Genomic DNA, 20780 nt, shown 5'->3' with positions numbered 1-20780 from the left:
ATCACAAATGAAGCAGGTGACCTACTTGAAGTTTGACAAACCCCTCATGGTACTTTGGTGGATTTACCTAATGGTAGAAGGCAAGAGGACATTGACACTAGCCCTGATATCAGAAAGTGTCCTTCAAATAGCGTTTTTATTCAGTTGCAATCATTCTGTATGGAAGTAGTGCATAGAATAGAGAGCAGATTCCAGAATAATCATTTTCCAACTAAATCACTAGAGATTCATTTGGGCACATTCAAAGATAGCAAATCATTACCAAAAGCATTTTAAAAAAATTAAAAATATGTCAGCTCACTGTGGTTGAGATGTACAACCAGTTATAAATCTACTAAAGAAAACAAACAGATCACCAATGTAATTTTAACTGTAAGTTACCTCAATTTGTACAAATCAAGCTTGTCTATCATGTTAACACAGGGATTACCAACCTTTTATAGCTAAAATTTTAAGAGCGTGTTAAAAATTATGTGATAACTGTACATAATGGCTGCAGTGGTGGATGTGGCCAGTCACAAAGCAGCTATTTACAGGAAGGCAAACTGGGAACATTGTTTCTCTATATAAAAAACAATATGTTTTAATATTTTATCTGTAAACCACCCAGACTGCCTCTGTGAGGGAGATGGACAGTTTCAAAATTTGATAAATAAATAAACCCAAATTTAATTTTATATCAGAGCATATGGACACATTTCCAAAATGTTGCAATTTTCTGTAATTTTTATTTCCTAAGAGTGTATTCTCGGTACATGCAGGATCCAGAAGCAGTGTTGGAAATAAAAATTATGCTTGACACTGGCAATCTGTTTTGTAAACTGCTGATTTCCAATTTAATTGAAAATAATAATTGAATAAATAGAGAAGAAGAGAAGAGAAGAGAAGAGAAGAGAAGAGAAGAGAAGAGAAGAGAAGAGAAGAGAAGAGAAGAGAACTATTTTTACCTCCAAAGCCAGGTCTCATGGCAAAATCATGGTTCTCTATATGGAGAAGTTGTTCTGATTTCATGGGTGGTACTTTAGTGCTATCTAGTTTCCTCGCCTTAAATTCTTGTTTGCTGGATTATAAACAAACAAATAAATAAATATACATACATATACTGTTCATATACATCCACCAGAAATTATTAAATCATTCTAATATCTTATATAAATAATAAGTCAACATTTACTGTCAGATAGCCAGAAGATTCTAACTATCCAAGCAAAATATGGAGATATAATCCAACCCTGATTTTGGTCCTAGCCATATATTAATGCTTGAACAAGCCCAACTCTGAGGGGGTCCAGCAGATGCTGTTTCCTTTTCCTTGATTACTTGCACAGATACAATAAAATAATGTAAGTAAATACAGGAATTCAGAAATGCAAGATTTCATGGCAATTACATTTTTGATAGCTTTGCCAATACTTGGCAGAAATGATTTTAAACATTCATTGTTATAGAGTTAGAGAGCCCTTGTCTGTATCAATAAGAACACTTTTTTCTAGTATATGTGGTAGGATTTATTTTTATCCTTTGCCTCTGTCAGTAGGTGCAGTATGGATTGCCATCCCATTACAAAATGAATACAAAGCCCCAAAGTATATTTGAATTACGGTTAGGAATAAAAATTATTGTATCCATTGGTCCCTGAGTCACAGAAAATGGTTCTTAAATGTCTCAGGAAAGGATTTTATTGCTTTCTGAGCAACTGTTTCCACAGCTCAAAAAAGATTCATCCCTTCCAGAATAATAGGGATACTCCTGCTGCTCTTAGCAGAAATATATAAAACCTATGAAATAAATATCTAAATCTGTTCTATTCTTTTTTACAAGCAACGTAAGAATAGCGAATTTAAAAGGATGAAGTATTAATCTGTTAGTTCTATTTCAATATTCATTTTGAAACATAGCCTCTTTCTTATGCCGGTAGATCAAGAATTTCTCCTTAAGGGAGAAATTTTTCTACCTAGCCCATTGTGACACCTGTTAGCCCCAGAGTGCAGGAACAAATGACACTATTCTTCTGCCACTCCTAACCCTCTGCAAATGCACTCCATGCCTATGTTTTCCAGCTTCAGCTTGAATTTTTTTCCCAATCTGAGCAATCTTAAGCTTTTCTAAATGGATGGTCTCCAGCAGTTCATTCAAATGTAACAACCCCAACTCTAATTGGCTGTAGTACCAGACAGGCCCTACTCCCCTTCAACAACTGTACCCTGTGCATCCATTTCATTCTTGACTGCTAGGGTGTGCTCCTCACACATGTTATAAACTTGCAGTTGATCCAGTCTTGCAACACTAAATCAATAAACTATACTCTTCCCCAGAAACATACAGGTAGTCCTCAATTTACGAAGGCAATTGATATCTTTGCTAAACAATGCAGTCATAAAGTGTGATTGCATCATTTGGTGATGGTAATCCCTGCAGTATCAGTTGCCATAATCAACCAATGATCATTAGGTGAGGCAACTTTCTACAGCTTCCCCCAACCATTTGGGAAGCTAGCAGGAACTTGTAAGTCCCAGGCAACTCACAAGCAGGCAAATAGGAAGGTAAATGGTTGCTACTGGGTGGATGATGCAAGGGGGTATGTGAGAGCATGAAAGAGACAGGGCAAGGATTTGGGAGGGTGTGCGAGGGTATTTGAGGCATGTGAGGGTGCAAGAGAAGTGTGGCAAGACTTATATACCACCCCATAATGCTTTACAACACTCTCTGGACAATTTAAAATGTCAGCCTATTGCCCCCAACAATCTGGATGTCATGGTTCCGATAGATGAGACCAGTAAAAGCAGAACTGCAAGGCTAGAAGTTTCCTTAAATAACATTTTTATTGGCTACAAAGTATCGGCACAGTCAAAAGTGAAACCAAGTCTGGAGTTCCCTCCAAAGTGTTACAATGTTACAAAGTTGAACTTCCCACCCCAGCACTGTGTAATCAACTATGTTCCCCAATAGAATACTTCAGCGGGCTTTCTAACAGAAGGCTCAGCCCGCCAAATTCCCAGGCAGCAATGACCTTGGTTCCCCTGGGACAAAATATTGTTTAGGCTAACATTAAAATCACCCATCCCTCCCCTCCCAGTCCTGTGGCAACCGAAAACGAAACAAAATGGTTTTGGCCAGGATTGTTTCAGTGTTGACACTGGGTTCTCATTTTACCAACCTCAGAAGGCTGGAAGGCTGAGTCAACCTGGAGCCCCATCAGGATTGAACTCCAGGCTATGCACAGAGTTTGCCTGTAATGCTGCATTCTAACCACTGCACCACCAGGGCTCCTAAGGTGCATAAAGGGTATGACGGAGGCATGATGAGGCTTGGAGAGAGTATGCAGGGGCACACAAGTAGTTGGCAGGGAGCTGAGGGAAGATGCATGGGTAGAGGAAACTTACAGTGCATTCAAAAAGTATTCAGACTCCCTTCACTTTCGACAATGTTGTTATGCTTCAGCTGAAAAAAATCTTGCAGTACTCTGGACAGGCATTAGGAAAGGAAGCATGTTTAGCAGATGGGGCAGAAAGTGAAGGGGAGGGGCCTAAAGAGTTGTAAGGATTAAATGGAATGTACTTGACAAAGTGGAAGTAGTCCTCGTCTTCTGACTATTCATTTAGTCACCATTCAAAGTTATGATGGCACTGAACAAGTAGTGGTTATGATTGGTCTTCAGAGTTGTGCTCATCCCTCACACTTATAATTGGTTGCAGTGCTCCATGCTCACCTGATTGCTAAACAGTCAGTAGGGAAGCTGGCAGGGAAGTTGTAAGTTGCTGAGATACAGTGCATTCAGAAAGTATTTAGAGCCCCTTCACTTTTGTCAATTTTGTTATGCTGCAGCCTGATTCTACAGTTGTTGAGATTCATTTTTTTCTCATTAATCTACACTCAATACCTCATGAGGACAAAGTGAAAATGGAATTTTAGAAATGTCTGTAAAATTTATTAAAAAGAAAAAAATTAAATACCACATTGGCATAAGTATTCAGACCCTTCACCCAGTACTTTGTTGAAGCATCTTTGGCAGCAATTACAGCCTCGAGTCTTTTTGAGTATGACACGACAAGCTTTGCACACCTGTATTGGAGGATTTTCTGCCATTCTTCCTTGCAAATCCTCTCAAGCTCAGTCAGGTTGGATGATAACCATCGGTGGATAGACATTTTCAGGTCCCTCCAGAGATGAGGATAAAGGTTTGTTCTCTGAGCTTGTGGTTTGGTTTCCAAAAGTTTCATTACCAGGCTAGGTAGCATCTTCAGTGGAGTTTAGGGGATGCTAGTGTCAGTGTACTTCTGTTTATAAGGGCTTCAGGTGTGGGTGTTTCGAGTGAGGGTCTTGTGATGGAACTTGTAATGGGTCAGGTGTGAGTCATCAGTGAGTCTTGTGATGACTCAATAGGGATCAAGTAAAGTTTTGGCTGGGCTACTCTAGGACATTCATAGATTTGTCCCTAAGACACTTCTGTGTTTGTCTTGGCTGTGTGCTTAGGATCGTGGTCATGTTGGAAAGTGAACCTTCGGCCCAATCCGAGGTCCTGAGCACTATGGAACAAGTTTTCATTGAGGATATCTCTGTACTTTGCTCCATTCAGCTTTCCCTCAACCCTGACCAGTCTTCCAGTCCTTGCTGCTGAAAAACACCCCCACAGCATGATGCTATCACCACAAGATTTACTGTTGGAATGATGTTGGGCATGTGATGAGCGGTGCCTGGTTTCCTCCAGATATAACGTTTAGAATTGAGGCCAAACAGTTCAATCTTGGTTTCAGCCGACCAGAGAATCTTGTTCCTCAAAGTTCCTCAAAGTCCTTCAGGTGCTTTTTTTGCAAACTCCAAGTGGGATTTCATGTGTTTTGCACTGAGGAGAGGCTTCCATCTAGCCCAGGGGTAGGCAACCTTGGCTCTTTTATGACAGCATGGCTGGCTCAGGAATTCTGGGAATTGAAGTCCACGAATCATAAAAGAGCCAAGGTTGCCTACCCCTGGTCTAGCCACTCTGCCATAAAGCCAAGATCAGTGGAGGGCTGCACTGATGGTTGTCCTTCTGGAACTCTGTCCCATTTCTACACAGGATCTCTGGAGCTCAGTCAGAGTGACCATCGGGTTAACAAAATTGACAAAAGTGGTCTGAATGCTTTCTGAATGCACTGTACCTCAGCAACTTGCAACTTCCCTACCAGCTTCCCTACTGACTTTTTGGCAATCAGGTGATCATGGAGCACTGCAACCAGTTGTAAGTGTGAGGGATGAGCACAACTCTGAGGACCAATCACAATCAATATCTGTTCAGTGCCATCATAACTTTGAATGGTGGCTAAATAAATAGTCAGAAGACGAAGACTACCTCCCCTTTGTCAAGTACATTTCATTTAATCCTTACAACTCTTTAGGCCCCCCCTTTCACTTTCTGCCCCATCTGCTAAACAATGCTTCTTTTCCTTTCCTAATGCCTGTCCGGAGTACTGCAAGATTTTTTTTCCTTTTTCCTTTTCCCTTTCCTTTTTAATTTGTAATATAAAAACATTGCTACTTTGTTTTTCTGAAGGTGAATTATCATTTCTTACTACAAATTTTCCTTTGGCTTACAGAGGACTGTAGGAACAGTAGGACCACCTGTTTCCTGCTGTTTTATTAGTGGAACTGCAATTTCTGAAGTTAGCTTAAGAAACAGCTGGAAGCTGCATGGGAAACAAACAGCTTAGGCTTGTGACAATTGTTAGTGAGGATTGCCTTAGACCCTGGAATTTTGGAACTTAAAATCCACATATTGTAAGATTGTGAAGGTTGAGAAACACTGCCTTAGAGGAACAAGGAAGCAGACCAGATGTCATCAACCACCACCACTGGAACAGCTGAATAAACAGATTCAGACAGAGTAACTGCACATTGACCATACAGTACACATATTTTATGCCAGTCTTCTTCATTTTTGTCATCTATTTGTCATTTCTGGTATAATTTTCTCATGTTCTCAATGTCACTGTATTTTTTAATGTTATTCATATCTCTTTGAATCACTGCAGTTATTTAAAACAGTGAAATCGTGTTTTGAAATCAAGGTTCCAAATTATGGTTGCATATATGGACTTGGTGGGAAACCTTTTACTAGAGCAAGGCAAAATGTCCAATAATCTTATATTAAAATTTAAAAAAAGATTGTAGAAAGTCAGATCTTTCTAAAGATCTCTCTGATCCTTTGTTTAAAAAATTCCCATTAAGAACATTCGGATCATCTAAACTGATATGGCTGTTTTCAGTTTATGGAATGGAGAATATACAACAAACAAGTAGTTAATAGTTTGTGAATTAGGTTGAATCACAGAAACTGGATTTCTGCTCCATTCTCCTCTTTTTAATGGAGGCTAAATCCATGGAACAAGATAGTTTGTATTTAGATAAAAGGAGACTACATTTATGTACATATGTTTGCCTTAAATGTAATTAATTCCCTTCATAATTGGCTTATATTTTCTTGAGAAAGCTGGTATGGTTACTCCCCTAAATAATATTGTTGTTGGCTTTATTTCAATATCCTAAAAAATCATTTTTCCATAGCATCACCTTTGAGCTGAGTTTGGTTCCTTGTTAATTCATAGAACTATCCATGTGGGGAGGGGTGTGGCAAGAGTGCAACATTGACTTACTATAACCCTCTTGTAGGGTGTGTTGGTGCATATTTCTTACTGTAGAGTACAGCACTAACAATTTTCTATCTTAAATATGTTTCAGGTCCAATCCCATTGCATTCCCAAGCCCAAATAAGGTCAGTCATATTGTCACCATTTCATGAGACTCTACTTATAGACTAGCTGGATAAATAGTAATTTCAACATAAAAATAACAGTGGCAGCATTAGCTCTCTGTGTCTTTTCTCTGATTTACCCATAGGCCACTAAGTGACCAACCCATTGGCCAGACTTCCATTTTCCATAACTAATATGGAGTCCTGGGTAGATTCTGGGAATCAAGGTGTCCACAGGTGTGGTAGGCAAAATGAAGATGGCAGTCATGATGTTCTGAGTTCTGCAATCTTATGGCTGTAACACATGCTTCAATTACAGTATCATGCTGCTATCTTGCCTTTTTTATGGCCACACTGCAAATATCTTTGCTTGAAATTTTAGTTATAATGTCCTGTTCCAGGTTTTGGAATCTGGCTGCAGAAGTAATTTCTTCTGCAGCCAGATTCCAAAACCTGGAACAGGAGACTATAAATCTTGGTCCAGTGTTTGATGAAAAATAACTCTGCTAATTTAAATGAAACCTAATTTCAAATCAGTGGCTAGTTCATTTTTTTCCCCTTACTATAGAACTGCAAATAAAATGTAGTGACAAAATGCTAACTATGATTTCTGCATTTTTGTCAGAATAAGAAAATATATAAAAGGTCCTATTTTTACTTTAAAAACATACCAAAATGAGGGAACAGACTCCCTAAATAATCCAGTCCTGTGCCTTGTGAAATCAGTGCATCTGTGTTGTGTTCCTTTTGGCACTTGACCAGTGAAAAAACTTAAGATTTAGAAATCTCTATTACAAGAAAATGCTCCCTTTCAAACATCTTTCCACCACCACCCTTTAAGCCAGTGGTTCTCAACCTGTGGGTCGGGACCCCATTTGGGGTCGATCGACCATTTCATGGGGGTCGCCAAGCAAGGCTGTCCGCCATTTTTTTTGTCCGCCATTTTTTTGTCCGCCATTTTCCCCCCCCTTTTCCGGTGGGTGCCTTATCTCCCTTGGGCTGGGCCAGCTGATGGTCGGCCTGCTCCGTCTCTGCCGCTTGCCAGCTACGCCTCGGCCAGCGCAGGGGGCGGAACCACGCATGCACGGCGCTCCCGGGCAGGGAAAGCCCTCGACTTACGACCGGTTGGGTAGTCCTCGACTTACAACCGGTTTAGTCCTCGACTTACGACCGGTTTAGTCCTCGACTTATGACCGGTTGGGGGTCGCGGCATTAAAAAGGTTGAGAACCACTGCTTTAAGCAGTGGTAATGGAAAATAAATCTTGTTGGTCAGGTTTGTCATCTGAACAGAACCAGTTGAGAAAGATTCTATATAGAACTAAAGTTGGTTTGAAATATCCTTTCTAACAAGGACTAGCCATTTACCATTCCTCACTGTGATATAAATGCAAGAAAGTGAGCAAATGCTCCTCAATTTCAACTGCTCTGAGCTAATCTAGTTTCAGTGAAAGTGAATGCTTGTATTTTCAAATAATAATTGTACAGTACTTCAGGAAATCAAGTCTCCCTTTGCAACATAATAAGCAATCATTGGCATCTCAGACAATTACTTGGACTGCTTTTAAACTTATTGACCGAGATCACACGTCATATTTAAACTTCATGTGTGCATGAAATTGTGGTAGTTTGTAAACCATAGCTTATGGTTTAACATGAGGAAACCCAAACATGCCTTTATCAGCAAACTATCATTAAAATAGAAACAAAACTTGACTTAGTGCAATGAAAAATTGGAAACACCTTTCAGATTCATTTCAGATCAATCTCAGCAGTTGTGACAAATGATTCAGACAAATGTAATGAACACAGCTGTTCTTAAGTGATCCAGTTACCTACAGGTATACCAAAGCATGTAAGACATGTGCCTTTATCTTTTTTGCTAAAGTGCTACGGGTAACAATATCTCATCTCTATTCTCCAATCCCTCACACTGAGCACATCAGAAGCTATGTAGGAAGTAGCCTTATACAACATTAAACTATGTGTCCACCCAGTCAAATTTCTGTTTGGCTCTGCATTCAAAGAAGAGTCTTTCCAATTCCACACTGGGCTTTTGAAGTGCAAAGCTTCATAGTAATTTGCATGACTTTTGTTCTCCCATCTGTAATTTTTGATGGATGAGCTGGAGAATTAGAGACGGGTAATCTGTATATAGAAGCCTAAATCTCACACTAACTCTGTTCTCTGAGTCGTGGCTCAAAGTAGCAATGCTTGAGATTTTAATACCCCCTCTCCCTACCATATTTTGGTAGGGCCAATAATGTAAAACTTCCAATTGATAAAATGAGTCTTAAAATACAGCATTAAACTTCTTTAACTTCATGAACTCAAATAGAAATTGAATAGCTAGCTAAAAAAGCTTCTCTTTATATATGGTAATTAAATAATTCCACCAAATTAAAGCCAATGTATCTGTATAATACAAACCTTCAATTATATGAGTTTAAAAGAACATCAGTTATGATGCCTGCTGGCCATCTTGCTCACCTGTTATGTCTTTTCATGAATGACCTTTGAGGATGATGGTGACTATAGCAATGATGATGATGATGATCGCTGTTATTGGGCAAAACAGAAGTAGGCCAAATACAGGTAAAGAGCAGCAGTTTTAATGCAGGGATCATGTCTTCCAATCCACAAAAATCAAATCAATTTCTATCAATCATCTTTCATTCCAGCGGTCCACTTATTAAGAAATAATCTCATGCGATGAAGTGGGTGTAGATAATATGAGGCATCACAAATTCAAAGAAAAAAAAACATTTCACTTTTCATTATCTGAAGTTTCTTCTTATTTCTGCAGTTTTATAAGTCTTCGGCATTCACATCCTGTGGTTGATCTCTCCTACTGTTGCAATTTTACTTTTAGAAATATATTAAATAATATTGTGCATATTGTTTACTCTCTTTTTCATCCATTATTTCTCTCTCTGTGGGAGCATTTCTAGCCCAAAGCCTTAATGCTCACTCAGTATACTGTTTGATAAAGCATTGACACAGACAAAAGAATGATGTCATATTTAATCTCCTTAATCCTCCATATTACTGGGGTTTTTTAATAAGAAAAACTTTCATTTCCCCATGAAAATCTGTGTTTAATAAACAAAGGTCAAGCAAATAAAGTTACTACATATGCAGAAAATAATTCAGAGCATTGGGCTTATTTATGTATTAGGTGTATGAAAAGTAAACATTAAGAAACTATTTTGTAGATATTTAATGAAAACCTATTATCACAGTATCTTGTTTATTGACAAAAATGGAAGCAAGTTAAAGCATAATATACCCATGGTATTAATTGATCAGAGCACTTAGATTCTTACATAAAATACTATCCACTTGAAAAGGTATTGAAACAAGTTTCAATATGTGCATTTCCGAATAAGTTTGGCCTTTTCCACATTTGTACCTAAGCATGGCACAACCAGATTCTAATAACATTTTTTTCTGCTCTAACCCTAGTAAGTTGCCTTCATCTTTTCCCCAATCCGTAATGGAGACAAGCTTAAGTTGTTCTTTGCTGTACTGGTGCTAAAATAAAATGGCCTCCAGATTGTTTAGATTTTAGCCCTCATAATTGTCAAGCATTGTATTTCCAAAATTGGTTCACAATTCAGCAATTTCTGCCCATCTAGCCAGAAGAGATCCTGTGCAGTACTCCGTCGGTCCAATAAATTCAGCCTTTTTTCATTGTTTTCTGGTTGGGCAAGCTAAGAGAAAATGTGGGATAATAGTTGCAATGCCTGTCTTCTAGAACAGGGGTCCCCAACTCCAGGATGGCAGGCCTGTTGGGCAGTGGGCCATGAAAGCAGCAGGCAAGCACCCAAAGCTTCTTTGTGCATGCACGGGATCTAGGTTGCACACATGAAACCATCCCCTTCCCCCATCCCTGCTGCTGGTCCATGGAACCAGAAAGGTTAGTGACTGCTATTCTAGATCAGTGGTTCTCAACCTTTTTAATGCCGCGACCCCAACCGGCCGTAAGTCGAGGACTAAACCGGTCGTAAGTCAAGGACTAAACTGGTCGTAAGTCGAGGACTAAACCGGTCATAAGTCGAGGACTACCCAACCGGTCGTAAGTCGAGGACTTTCCCTGCCTGGAAGCGCCGCACATGCGTGGTTCCGCCCTGTGCGCCGGCCGAGGCGTAGCTGGCAAGCGGCAGAGACGGAGCAGGCCGACCACCAGCTGGCCCAGCCCAAAGGAGGTAAGGCACCCGCCGGAAAAGGAGAAAAAATGGCGGACAAAAAAAATGTCGGACAAAAAAAATGGCGGACAAAAAAAATGGCGGACAGCCTTGCTTGGCGACCCCCCTGAAATGGTCGATCGACCCCAAATGGGGTCCCGACCCACAGGTTGAGAACCACTGTTCTAGATGATTACATTTTTCGGATGATACAAAATCAATACAAATACAAAAAAAGCCCCTACGTTCTCATCAATGTATGTGTGTCCACAATTGTCTCTCATTTGGGGAAATCCCTCTAAGCACTTAATTGTGATAAAACTTTGTTTACCATCAGGTTGCTAGAATAGGGGCAGAACGTGTCAAAAATAGGTCAATATTAACTGAAGCTAAATAGATAACTGTCTCGATCCTAGACTGCAGTGATCAAACCAGACTGTAATTATATTGAATTCTGCACTGTGATTTAACTTTCTTACCATTTTAATTTAGCCCATCAGAATCATAAGTTTCATTGTCATATATATGTGTGTGTGTGTGTGTGTGTGTGTGTGTAAAGATTACAAGTATTTATTTCAAACACTGCAAGTTAAGATGTTCATTTGTACGGAAAGGTGCTAGATATTTTTTGGAGTAATTCTAACCATCAAAATAGCTGTACGCCAAATTAAATTTGAAGAGGTTGTTACTTTGGTCCAGATGTTACTGCCAGATTGCTGCAGCATTATAATTTGAAATTGCTCATCAGATCTCACCAATGCAAATAGGATGGTTATAAGAACAGAAGAACCAAGAACAGAAAGTCATCTAAGAGTGCTAGCTTTATCCATGCTCTCATCTCTTGTTCCCCTATTTGTCATATGCTTCATGTCTATTTCAGGGCTTTTCAACCTTTTCACCCATTGTACCACTTTTAGGATATGGCAACATCTGAGTACCACCAGTTGCCTAGCAAGGTGTCAAAAACTTTATGACCAAAAAAAAAAAGGAAAAAAGTTTAAAGTACAGGTAGTCCTTGACTTACAACAGTTTGCTTAGTGACTGTTCGAAGTTACAATGGCACTGAAAAAAGTGCCCCCCAAGCCACAGCCGAGCAAGACACCTGCCTGCCCGGCCGCGTTCTTCCTTCTGTTCGAGGTTTTCATTGTTGTGAGCATTTCTGTTGAGGTTTGGCAGCAGGGGTGGGGTGGGGGTGTTTGTTTTAATTCTCCCCGTCTGCTGGGTGGTTGCAGCAGGTTTCGGTCACTTCACATAACCCTGGGACACTGTGATCGTCATAAATATGAATCAGTTGCCAAGCATCTGAATGTAAATCACAAGACCCTGGAGATGCTGCAACATTCCAGCTGATTGGTACTTCTTCAGGGCTTAGCAGAAGCACCAGGATCAGCACCGAGCTCCAGCTAGAGCCTGGCGCTGATCCTGGCGCTTCCGCTGAGCCTGGATACCCCTGCAGCTCCAGCCATCTCTCGCTCAGGCTTGTACAGTGCTGCCACTGGTTCAACTCATTCCCCTCCCCTGCTATCACTTTTCTAGGATGGTCGCGTACCACCTGCTAGGTGCCAATGTACCACAGGTGATACCGGCACCACTGGTTGAAAAGCCCTGGTCTATGTCATCTGTTCAAGGTAGTCCAGACTAGGAACCAATGCCATATAGGTCAGTAATTTTATTGTAAAGCTTTAGTAACTGAAACCCGTATGTCTAAATGCACTTGTCTCCTTCCTCCCTTTATCTTCCTGTGAGCTAGGTGGGGGCTTGTCTGAGATATTTACTTTCTCCGTCAGGGATCAGGTCTCTTTTATCTGACCATTGCCTTGATAGTGGCTCCTCTTCATGTCCTTCAAGGCCATTCTCACTTCCCTCTACAGAATATGAATTCTTTCTCACTGGCTAAACACCAGTCCTTTGGAACATCATCCCAGAGATTAGATTAGCCCTGATACTGCTGGCCTTTTGCAATGCCTTGAAGATATGTTTTTTGTTAATGGGCTTGGGGATCCAGAGATGTGACAGAGCCTGCACAATTTTAATGTTGTTGTTGCTGATCCTATGCAATGTTTTTTTTAAATCATAGCTGCTGATTGTGCATATGTTGTTTACATAGTTATGTGCTTAATTATGTTTATAACTGTTGATAAACATTCAGTCATGAATTTGAGATCTATTTGAGAATAAATTTGAGATTTATTTCAGTTATCTAAACTGAAATAAACATTCTGCAGAAATTACATATTATTTTGAAAAATAACCCCAATGATTTTAGCAGATTTGATTTTCAAAGCCCAGTATTCAGATATAAAATATTGCAAGAGTACAGAATGATTTCAGTACAAAATTTGGTGGGAAGAAACAATAGACTAAAATAGTAATTCCCAATCTTTTCCTTTATGGATCCATGCACTATCATCTATGGCTTTTAATAAATACAGCATAGAACATGACAACAGGCCCTACACCTCTGAGGTTGATATTAGTTGGTGCTACAAAATTAAATTTAAAAAAACAATAATGAACTGTGAACTGTCACAAGAATATGATACTCCCATCTGTAACCTTGCAAAAATTTGGCAAAAATACATTTGTCTTTTGTGATTTCCAGCAAGAATATCCTGTTATGAAATCTAATACTCTCATAAGGTTTAGCTATTTAAAAAAAATATTTTCCCTTTGTCATTACCAAAGGGATTATTTGCAACGGACTGTGGATCACTCTGGGTAGGAAGCACTCATCTAAAGACCACCTGGCATCCTTTTATTATTTTGTTTACAATAATATTAGTGAAGCTTAAGTTTGCTAACACAGACTTTCATTGTAAGCCTATGTGATTGTATCTACACAAAGAATGTCCTTGTAATTACTCCTCCAGCAGCCCTCTATGCTATACTTTGACAGGACATGTATTAAAATTGGAACAGAAAGAAGATTAGCATGCCAATGCACACAGATGGCATGCAAATTTATGAATTGTTCCATATTACTTTCAATGTTAAGTTTATTTTAACTTTTACTTTGGACATATTGTTGTATTTTATAACTGTTGTAAAATGCAAGAGTCATGTTGCAATGTATATGTTCTTATGTATGTGTGTACACAAACACACACATACACACATATATAACAAACTGCTTTTACAAGGAATATTAGCATGATTTTATAAATACCTTAATATAAAATTAATTATTTCATTCCATAAAATTATTTCATTCCATTAATTCCAACACTGAGCAAAACAAATGAAATTCTCATGTTTTCTTTTTAAAAGATTAATCTTTTAAAGATTAACCACAGAAGATCACTTGGGAACAGAAGGAAGAATGAAATCACTCTAATAGTAAGAATGTAATGTATTCTAACAGGTTGGCTGGTTTGCTATGTACAGTCACAGTGAAAAGACAAACACAAATGTAAAACAACCACATCTTTTAATAGAAAGCAATAAACATGCAAATAGCAGGTATAGAAATTTATTTGAACCAATGTTTTTACTATTAGGTAAGTTATTTTAACATTGATCCAAGCTCCCATATTTGCAAGTTAAGGGAAAATATTGCACTTTGCATTGTCTAGCACTCCTCATACATTGCAAAACATTTTAAAAACATTTTGCTTTTTTAACTTGCACACTCTCACAAGTCATGCACACACATTCAAAAATCAGAATGTTAGATCACCCAAAGCAAAACCTTAAAATTGCACTAAAGCTTTGTAAGGAAAAATATAATTCACGAGTTATACAAATTTCATGACATTTTGTTGTTTCCAGAAAATAGCCAATTATTCTTCATCTTCATTTTCATTTTCTTGGCCAGACCCTTCAGACCTGTCACCTTCCAGCCGGTCTATGAGATATAAAAGCAATATTTTAAAGACAAAAGCATTCTTAGTCTTTCAGCATTCTTACATTTTTAAATAGAATATAACATATATTTGTTCTATAAATATTTCTACAAATATTAGAAAGAAAATGCGAGAATAAAAACACGCAAAGCTTTCCTAATTTAAATTAGTGCCTTAATAGAATTCTGTTAAATGGTTGTGTCCTCCAGAAGTTGTGAATGCTCCAACACTGAACGTTTTTAAGAGACTGGACAGTCATTTGTCTGAAATGGTATAGGGCAGTGGTGGCGAACCTATGCCACGGGTGCCAGAGGCGGCACTCAGAGCCCTCTCTGTGGGCACGCACGCCGTCGCCCCAGTCCTAGGCCTTCAGCTGGTTTTTATAAAACCTTTTCACTTTAGGCCTCCGCTGCCGTGTACAAAACAAAAAAGGTTCAATCAATCAGTCAATTTCAACTTCTCGCGGGGGAAAAAAAGATCTTGCAAAATTGGAATTGATTGATTGAACATTTTAGTCCCACCCAGGCTGCTGTTACCACCACAGCCACGCCTACCCAATGGGCCACACCCACCCGGCACCCAACGATGCATAAGTGGGTTTTGGGTTGCAGTTTGGGCACTCGGTCTCTAAAAGGTTCACCATCACTGGTATAGGGTTTCCTGCCTGAGCAGGGGATTGGACTAGATGACCTCCAAGGTCTCTTCCAACTTTATCATCATCATCATCATTATTATTATTGGCAAAAGGCAACCTGCATGTACAGTGGCCTTTATGCTTACATTTATAAGTATCCGAGAAGAGGAGGATGTAATAAAAGAAATTAAGAAAGCGTGTCTCACAAGAAATCAAGCCCAGAAAGTATCTGGAGCTATCTTACCTGCTCGTATGTGATTCAAAGATGCCAACATCCTTAACATAAAAGAAGCTGGAACAGTAATTGTGTTTCTAGTTTCTTCCAGCATTAATTCATTTCGAGTTATAACCTACAAAGCAGTAGAATGGTAATTAAACAAGCATTTAATAGAGTAATTGTTTTCTTGGCCAATTATATATAATAGTGCAACTATTATATTAACACACAACAATGATTTTGTCTCAGTAATTGCTCATATTTAGCAAACAAATCTTGCCAATCTGAATTTTGTATGACGTACAACCACTGAAATGAATTTATTGCTAAAGTTTTATGTACACTTTAATGATGTCTCAATTCATGTCACATAAGCTTTATAATCCACTCCATATTATCCTAAGATTAACGTATGATCTTTTTAAGGTAATGCAGCTATGAAAATAGTACTTCTTTCTAAGTTATAGATATTAGAGATGCAAACAGGTTCATTTGCTCAAATATGGGTAACTTAATTTGAAAAAGAGTTATCACTTTTAACATAGTATTGATATTAGAGCAAAAGTACATCTTACCTCATCAGCAAGTTTTCGATTAAAAATCTTGGATTCTTCTAGTGGTGACCAGATTTTTATATCATAATCAATACCCGATGAAGCTAAAACTAAACAATTGTTTAGAAATATATTAGAAAACATGTGTAAAGCTTTGTAAATATAAATAGCATTTGACAGTACTCTGCTACATCAGTAGTTACAGATAGTCCTTGACTTACAACTATTTCTTTAGTGACTGTTTGAAGTTACAATGAAAAAAGTGACTTATGAGTGTTTTTCCGTGGTCATGTGATAAAAATTCAGATGCTTGGCAACTGGCGTGTGTTTATGATGGTTGCAGTGTCCCAGAGCCATGCAATCACTTTTGCGACTTCTGCCAAGCAAAATCAATGGGAAAGCCAGATTTATTTAATAATCATGTTACTAACTTAACAACTGTGACAAGGTTGTAAAATGGGGCAAAATTCACTTAACAATGGAAATTTTGGGCTCAATTGTCATGAGGCAAGGACTACCTACATTTGAAAGTTTTTTTAAAAAAATAATAATAAGATAGATGAGAAATCCCTATCCTGCACTATCTTTCAAGTAATGGAAAGGTATATTATTCAAAAAACAAAGAACAGGAAGATATCTCACATTAACAAATTCGCAAATACTTGATACAGAAGCATTTTTTTAAATCTCAGGAATAAATATATGTCAATAAGAGAGAAAAAGTTTACCAGACAAATGTGAGTCTGAGAACCAGTCAGCTGGCTCTCAGACTTAATTACACATTTATTTAATTTAATTAAACAATATTGTTTAATTAAATAATTTCTATTTGATTAATGATTTGCTTTTTTACCAATTAAATTGCTTCAATAAAATTATTAATTTCTATACGGCCCAAAATCTCCCGTTTAAGTGCCCTTACTCTCCTTTAGTCCTCTGTATTCTGACAATAACAGAATTGCAACTACATTTCCAATTTCCTTTATATTATATAAAAAGTAAGAAAATGTTTTAAGAAAAACATTGGAAACAACTCATGGCTGCATGATGAAGGCTAATTGAGGGCAAAAGTTTAAATCAATATATTCTAAGTGGTTAAACTGACTGCTTGCTGCCCTTTTAAAAATATTTCTACATTCTGCTTTCAAATAAAGCGTCGGGGATAGCATGCTATCTATAATAGAGCACTGTAATATGGTGAGGGTGATAACTAATCAATTTAACCATTTAGGATATTCTGAATAACAGAGTTAAACTTTAGCCCTAAATTAGCCTTCATCAGAAGGATTTATGTAATTGAATATAGAATAGTATCAATATCCTCTCATAGAGGCACATTCCTTCTGGGAAGCTCTGACGTTGTCATAACTTTCCAGGCACTATAGTCACCATGGATGTCGCATCTGGGAGAAGGATTATAATTCTGCCCATATATTTAATTTTATTATTTTTAAGTGTTTATTTTGTATACTGCTTTACTATTCCAGGGAATAGTACTTCTTCAAGGAAGAGGCTATCCTTTACATTTATAGCACTGCTTTGCTATTTTGTAAAATCTCTGGTTGACTTCAGTTACTCCAATGAAGACTGTGTGCTCTTCACTGTTAAACCATGGAACACATGCTTATATTCATGATGTAAAATAAAATATGAAAAATATTTAAATCATTCATTGTAATGTTCTTGCTTCAAATGTCAGGATATAAAAAGATGAACCGGGGTTTGGATTATCTTGCAATACACATTTCATCATTTTTGCACCAGCCAACTTTATAAGGGATTCCATACAAGGTATCTATGAAATTGTCTATTACAGATTTGAGAGAGTCTTACTTGGATCAAATGGATGAGGCTGCAGACAGTTCACTACATGATTATCTGCTTCCAGCAGCATCAGGTGCTCAGCAGTATGTCGATCCCAGATGAAGATGTGTCCACAATCTGAACCACTCATTACGAAGTTAGAACCCCAGAAATTGGCTTCTTTTATCTACAGGTAAATTAATTAATACAACAACTGAGGCACTTTATTTTTACTTTTAAGAAGCATCATTGAGAAACATGAAAAAGAAAGCATTCAAATCTGTTCTCTAAATCAGAGATACGCTGGGCCTGAACAGAGGCTTGGTAGTTTTCATTAGCAGAAGGGGAAGTTCTCACATTTAATGTTTAGATAATTACAATTTATTGTGCCAAAATCGGGAAATGTTTATAGAGAAAAATAAAATTATTTTTGTTCAAGTAGCTTGGATTATGCTTTGAAAATAAATACATTAAAAAGCAAAAACAAAAAACTGCTATATTTGATTTTTATATCTTTATATAATTATATCATCAACTTCTTATCATCTGACACAAAGCCAGACATAACAATCCAGTTGATGCAACATAGAATTTTTCTGAATCAATTTAGAACAATCAGTACAATATCAGTAAATATATTTAGGCAGTAAACACAACTTTCAAAAGGCCAATGTAAATTTTATTCATTTCAGAAGAAACTTCCAAAAAGTGATATGGATTAATTAAAAGGAAGCTGAAGAGGGTGGTTGACAAAGTGTCGTATATGTTTTAAAATGTAGAGATTATTTAAAACTGCAACAGAATAATAGATTGTACAACACAGTATAAGGGAAGTATTTACAGATAGGTTAATCATTTCAGCAGTCCCTAAAGGAAAAACGATTTAACTTGGATAAGAACTAAATTATGCAAATAACTGAATCTGCCCACTGTGTGGGCAACCTACACTAACAAATAAAGATGAAGGCACAAATTGTCAAGTGATCAAATGATAACTATGCTATATAGATTATTTCACCAAATAATAAAATACTGTATTGCATCTAACATTTAAATAAGTCTTCTGAATTACATAATTTCAGAAAGAAGTTTTTTTCTTTTGCAAAGAAGATTAACACCTGCATGCATGGAGAATATTATTCCTTTTGTGAGCAGTAAATTCTAGGTGCAGATCTACTAATCAATGACTTGACAGAAACATTTTTTTTAATTTAACACGTCACAACTTAACTCTTGTCACTGTTATAGCTTGTATAGGTTTCAGCACGTTTTAAAAAGTATTCTTAATTTTTTTTCAGTGGTTTTCCATATCTGTCTTCATGGAATGATTGTTAACTGATTTTCCTATAAAATTAGCAAGGCCAAATCTAATCCATTATTTTTTATTAAGATTATTTTCTACCCAAATGATGACATCTATACATAAAGCAGCTCATGATATTTGTCATGAACAAATATAAAAAAGACAAAAATGCCCATCACTTGAACCTAACTCCTGGTAACTACACAGACACAGAAATAGGTTGATATTGCCTTTTTATGGGATTTTGTTTTTCTTCCTAGTCTAGCCTAGGGGCCTGGAATATTCAGATGGTCCTCCAGGTCCAACCGTGACCAGCTTCTGAGATAAGTCAAATTTAGTTGGTATTGCCAGCTATTAAGATAAAATTAAATAAATTATCATAGATATACAATATCTACAATATGTTTAGAAAAGAGACAACGCTATTAACTGCATATACCAGAATATTTCCATGCTTTTTTTCCCCTTTTACATTACAAGGTTATTTAATAAATAAACCAGATATTAGTGCTTTGAGAAAAACCTCTCTAGGAAGATAATAGTAATTGTTAAAATATTTATTATTTAATGTTCATTATTTAATAATAAAGTAAAAGATAACTTTATTATTAAATAATAATTTCTAAAACAAGATAGCATAGCAATATATTTAGCAGAAATGAGGTACCATTGTCCGTGAGTTCCGATGACCTTTATAAACCATTTTTATTAAAGGGCGTCTAATATTTAGTGTTTCTAATTCTTCCATTTCCTTCCTTTCTTTTCTTCGTCTGAAAAGTTCCTGGATACGAGCAACAGCAGATCGTCTGTAGATTATGAACAGAAAGACTAGTATTATCAGAAAGTTACATAACAGCCTCATTTTATGGACAGAAATACTGATATTTTCAGTTACGTACTAATGGGCTACCCTGCCTTCCCACTGAGATAGCAAAAGAACATTCTGCAGCATCGAGAAATAGACAAGAAGACAATAAATCATTACGTAACGGGATCCTCTGGTCAGTTGTAAGTAAATTTTAAAACAGAATAAAAATGTTAGATATGAGCATCTGATAGATTAGTGGTTCTCAACCTTTTTAATGCCACGACCCCCAACCGGTCGTAAGTCGAGGATTAAACCGGTTGTAAGTCGAGGACTAAACCGGTCGTAAGTCGAGGACTACCCAACCGGTCGTAAGTTGAGGACTTTCCCTTCCCAGGAGCGCCGCGCATGCGTGGTTCCGCCCCCTGCGCTGGCCGAGGCGTAGCTGGCAAGCGGCAGAGACAGAGCAGGCCGACCAGTAGCTGGCCCAGCCCAAGGGAGGTAAGGCATCCGCCGGAAAAGGGAAAAAAAATGGCGGACAGCCTTGCTTGGCGACCCCTGTGAAATGGTCGATCGACCCCAAATGGGGTCGCGACCCATAGGTTGAGAACCGCTGTGATAGATGAACCCTAGAAAACACTGCAAATGCTTAAGGAAAGAAATAACTAAAGCACGGCCCAGCATTGAAGTAATGGAAGAGTGTCTGCATG

General features: G+C 37.7%; 2 protein-coding genes and 1 pseudogene across 5 annotated transcripts in view; 1 reads left to right on the top strand and 2 right to left on the bottom strand.

The window, feature by feature from the left end:
* The window catches only part of GABRR3 (gamma-aminobutyric acid type A receptor rho3 subunit), a 33187-nt gene extending 22701 nt beyond the window's left edge, over positions 1-10486 (bottom strand). Inside the window, exons 1-2 of the mRNA XM_029287293.1 lie at positions 9216-10486; positions 948-1060 (exon numbers count right to left, since the gene is read on the bottom strand). Of these exons, the coding sequence (XP_029143126.1) occupies positions 948-1060; positions 9216-9352 (250 nt within the window). The 5' untranslated portion in view covers positions 9353-10486. The remainder of the gene's footprint in view (positions 1-947; positions 1061-9215) is intronic.
* A 3310-nt stretch (positions 10487-13796) lies between these two features.
* LOC114923935 lies at positions 13797-13895 on the top strand (annotated as a pseudogene).
* Positions 13896-14322: 427 nt separating this feature from the next.
* The window catches only part of DCAF6 (DDB1 and CUL4 associated factor 6), a 43782-nt gene continuing 37324 nt past the window's right edge, over positions 14323-20780 (bottom strand). For all 4 annotated transcript variants that reach the window (XM_015831910.1, XM_015831911.1, XM_015831909.1 and 1 more), the window contains 5 exons: positions 19933-20071; positions 17993-18149; positions 16181-16269; positions 15633-15738; positions 14323-14756 (listed from right to left, as the gene is read on the bottom strand). In XM_015831910.1, coding sequence (XP_015687396.1) covers positions 14692-14756; positions 15633-15738; positions 16181-16269; positions 17993-18149; positions 19933-20071 — 556 coding nt within the window. In that variant the 3' untranslated portion in view covers positions 14323-14691. The remainder of the gene's footprint in view (positions 14757-15632; positions 15739-16180; positions 16270-17992; positions 18150-19932; positions 20072-20780) is intronic.

This window comes from Protobothrops mucrosquamatus, unplaced genomic scaffold, assembly GCF_001527695.2.
Source record: "Protobothrops mucrosquamatus isolate PMUCROS unplaced genomic scaffold, P.Mucros_1.0 scaffold_287, whole genome shotgun sequence".
NCBI lineage: Eukaryota > Metazoa > Chordata > Lepidosauria > Squamata > Viperidae > Protobothrops > Protobothrops mucrosquamatus.
The sequence above is the reverse complement of the archived record's forward strand: the minus strand, read 5'-3'. Positions and strand labels throughout refer to the sequence as shown.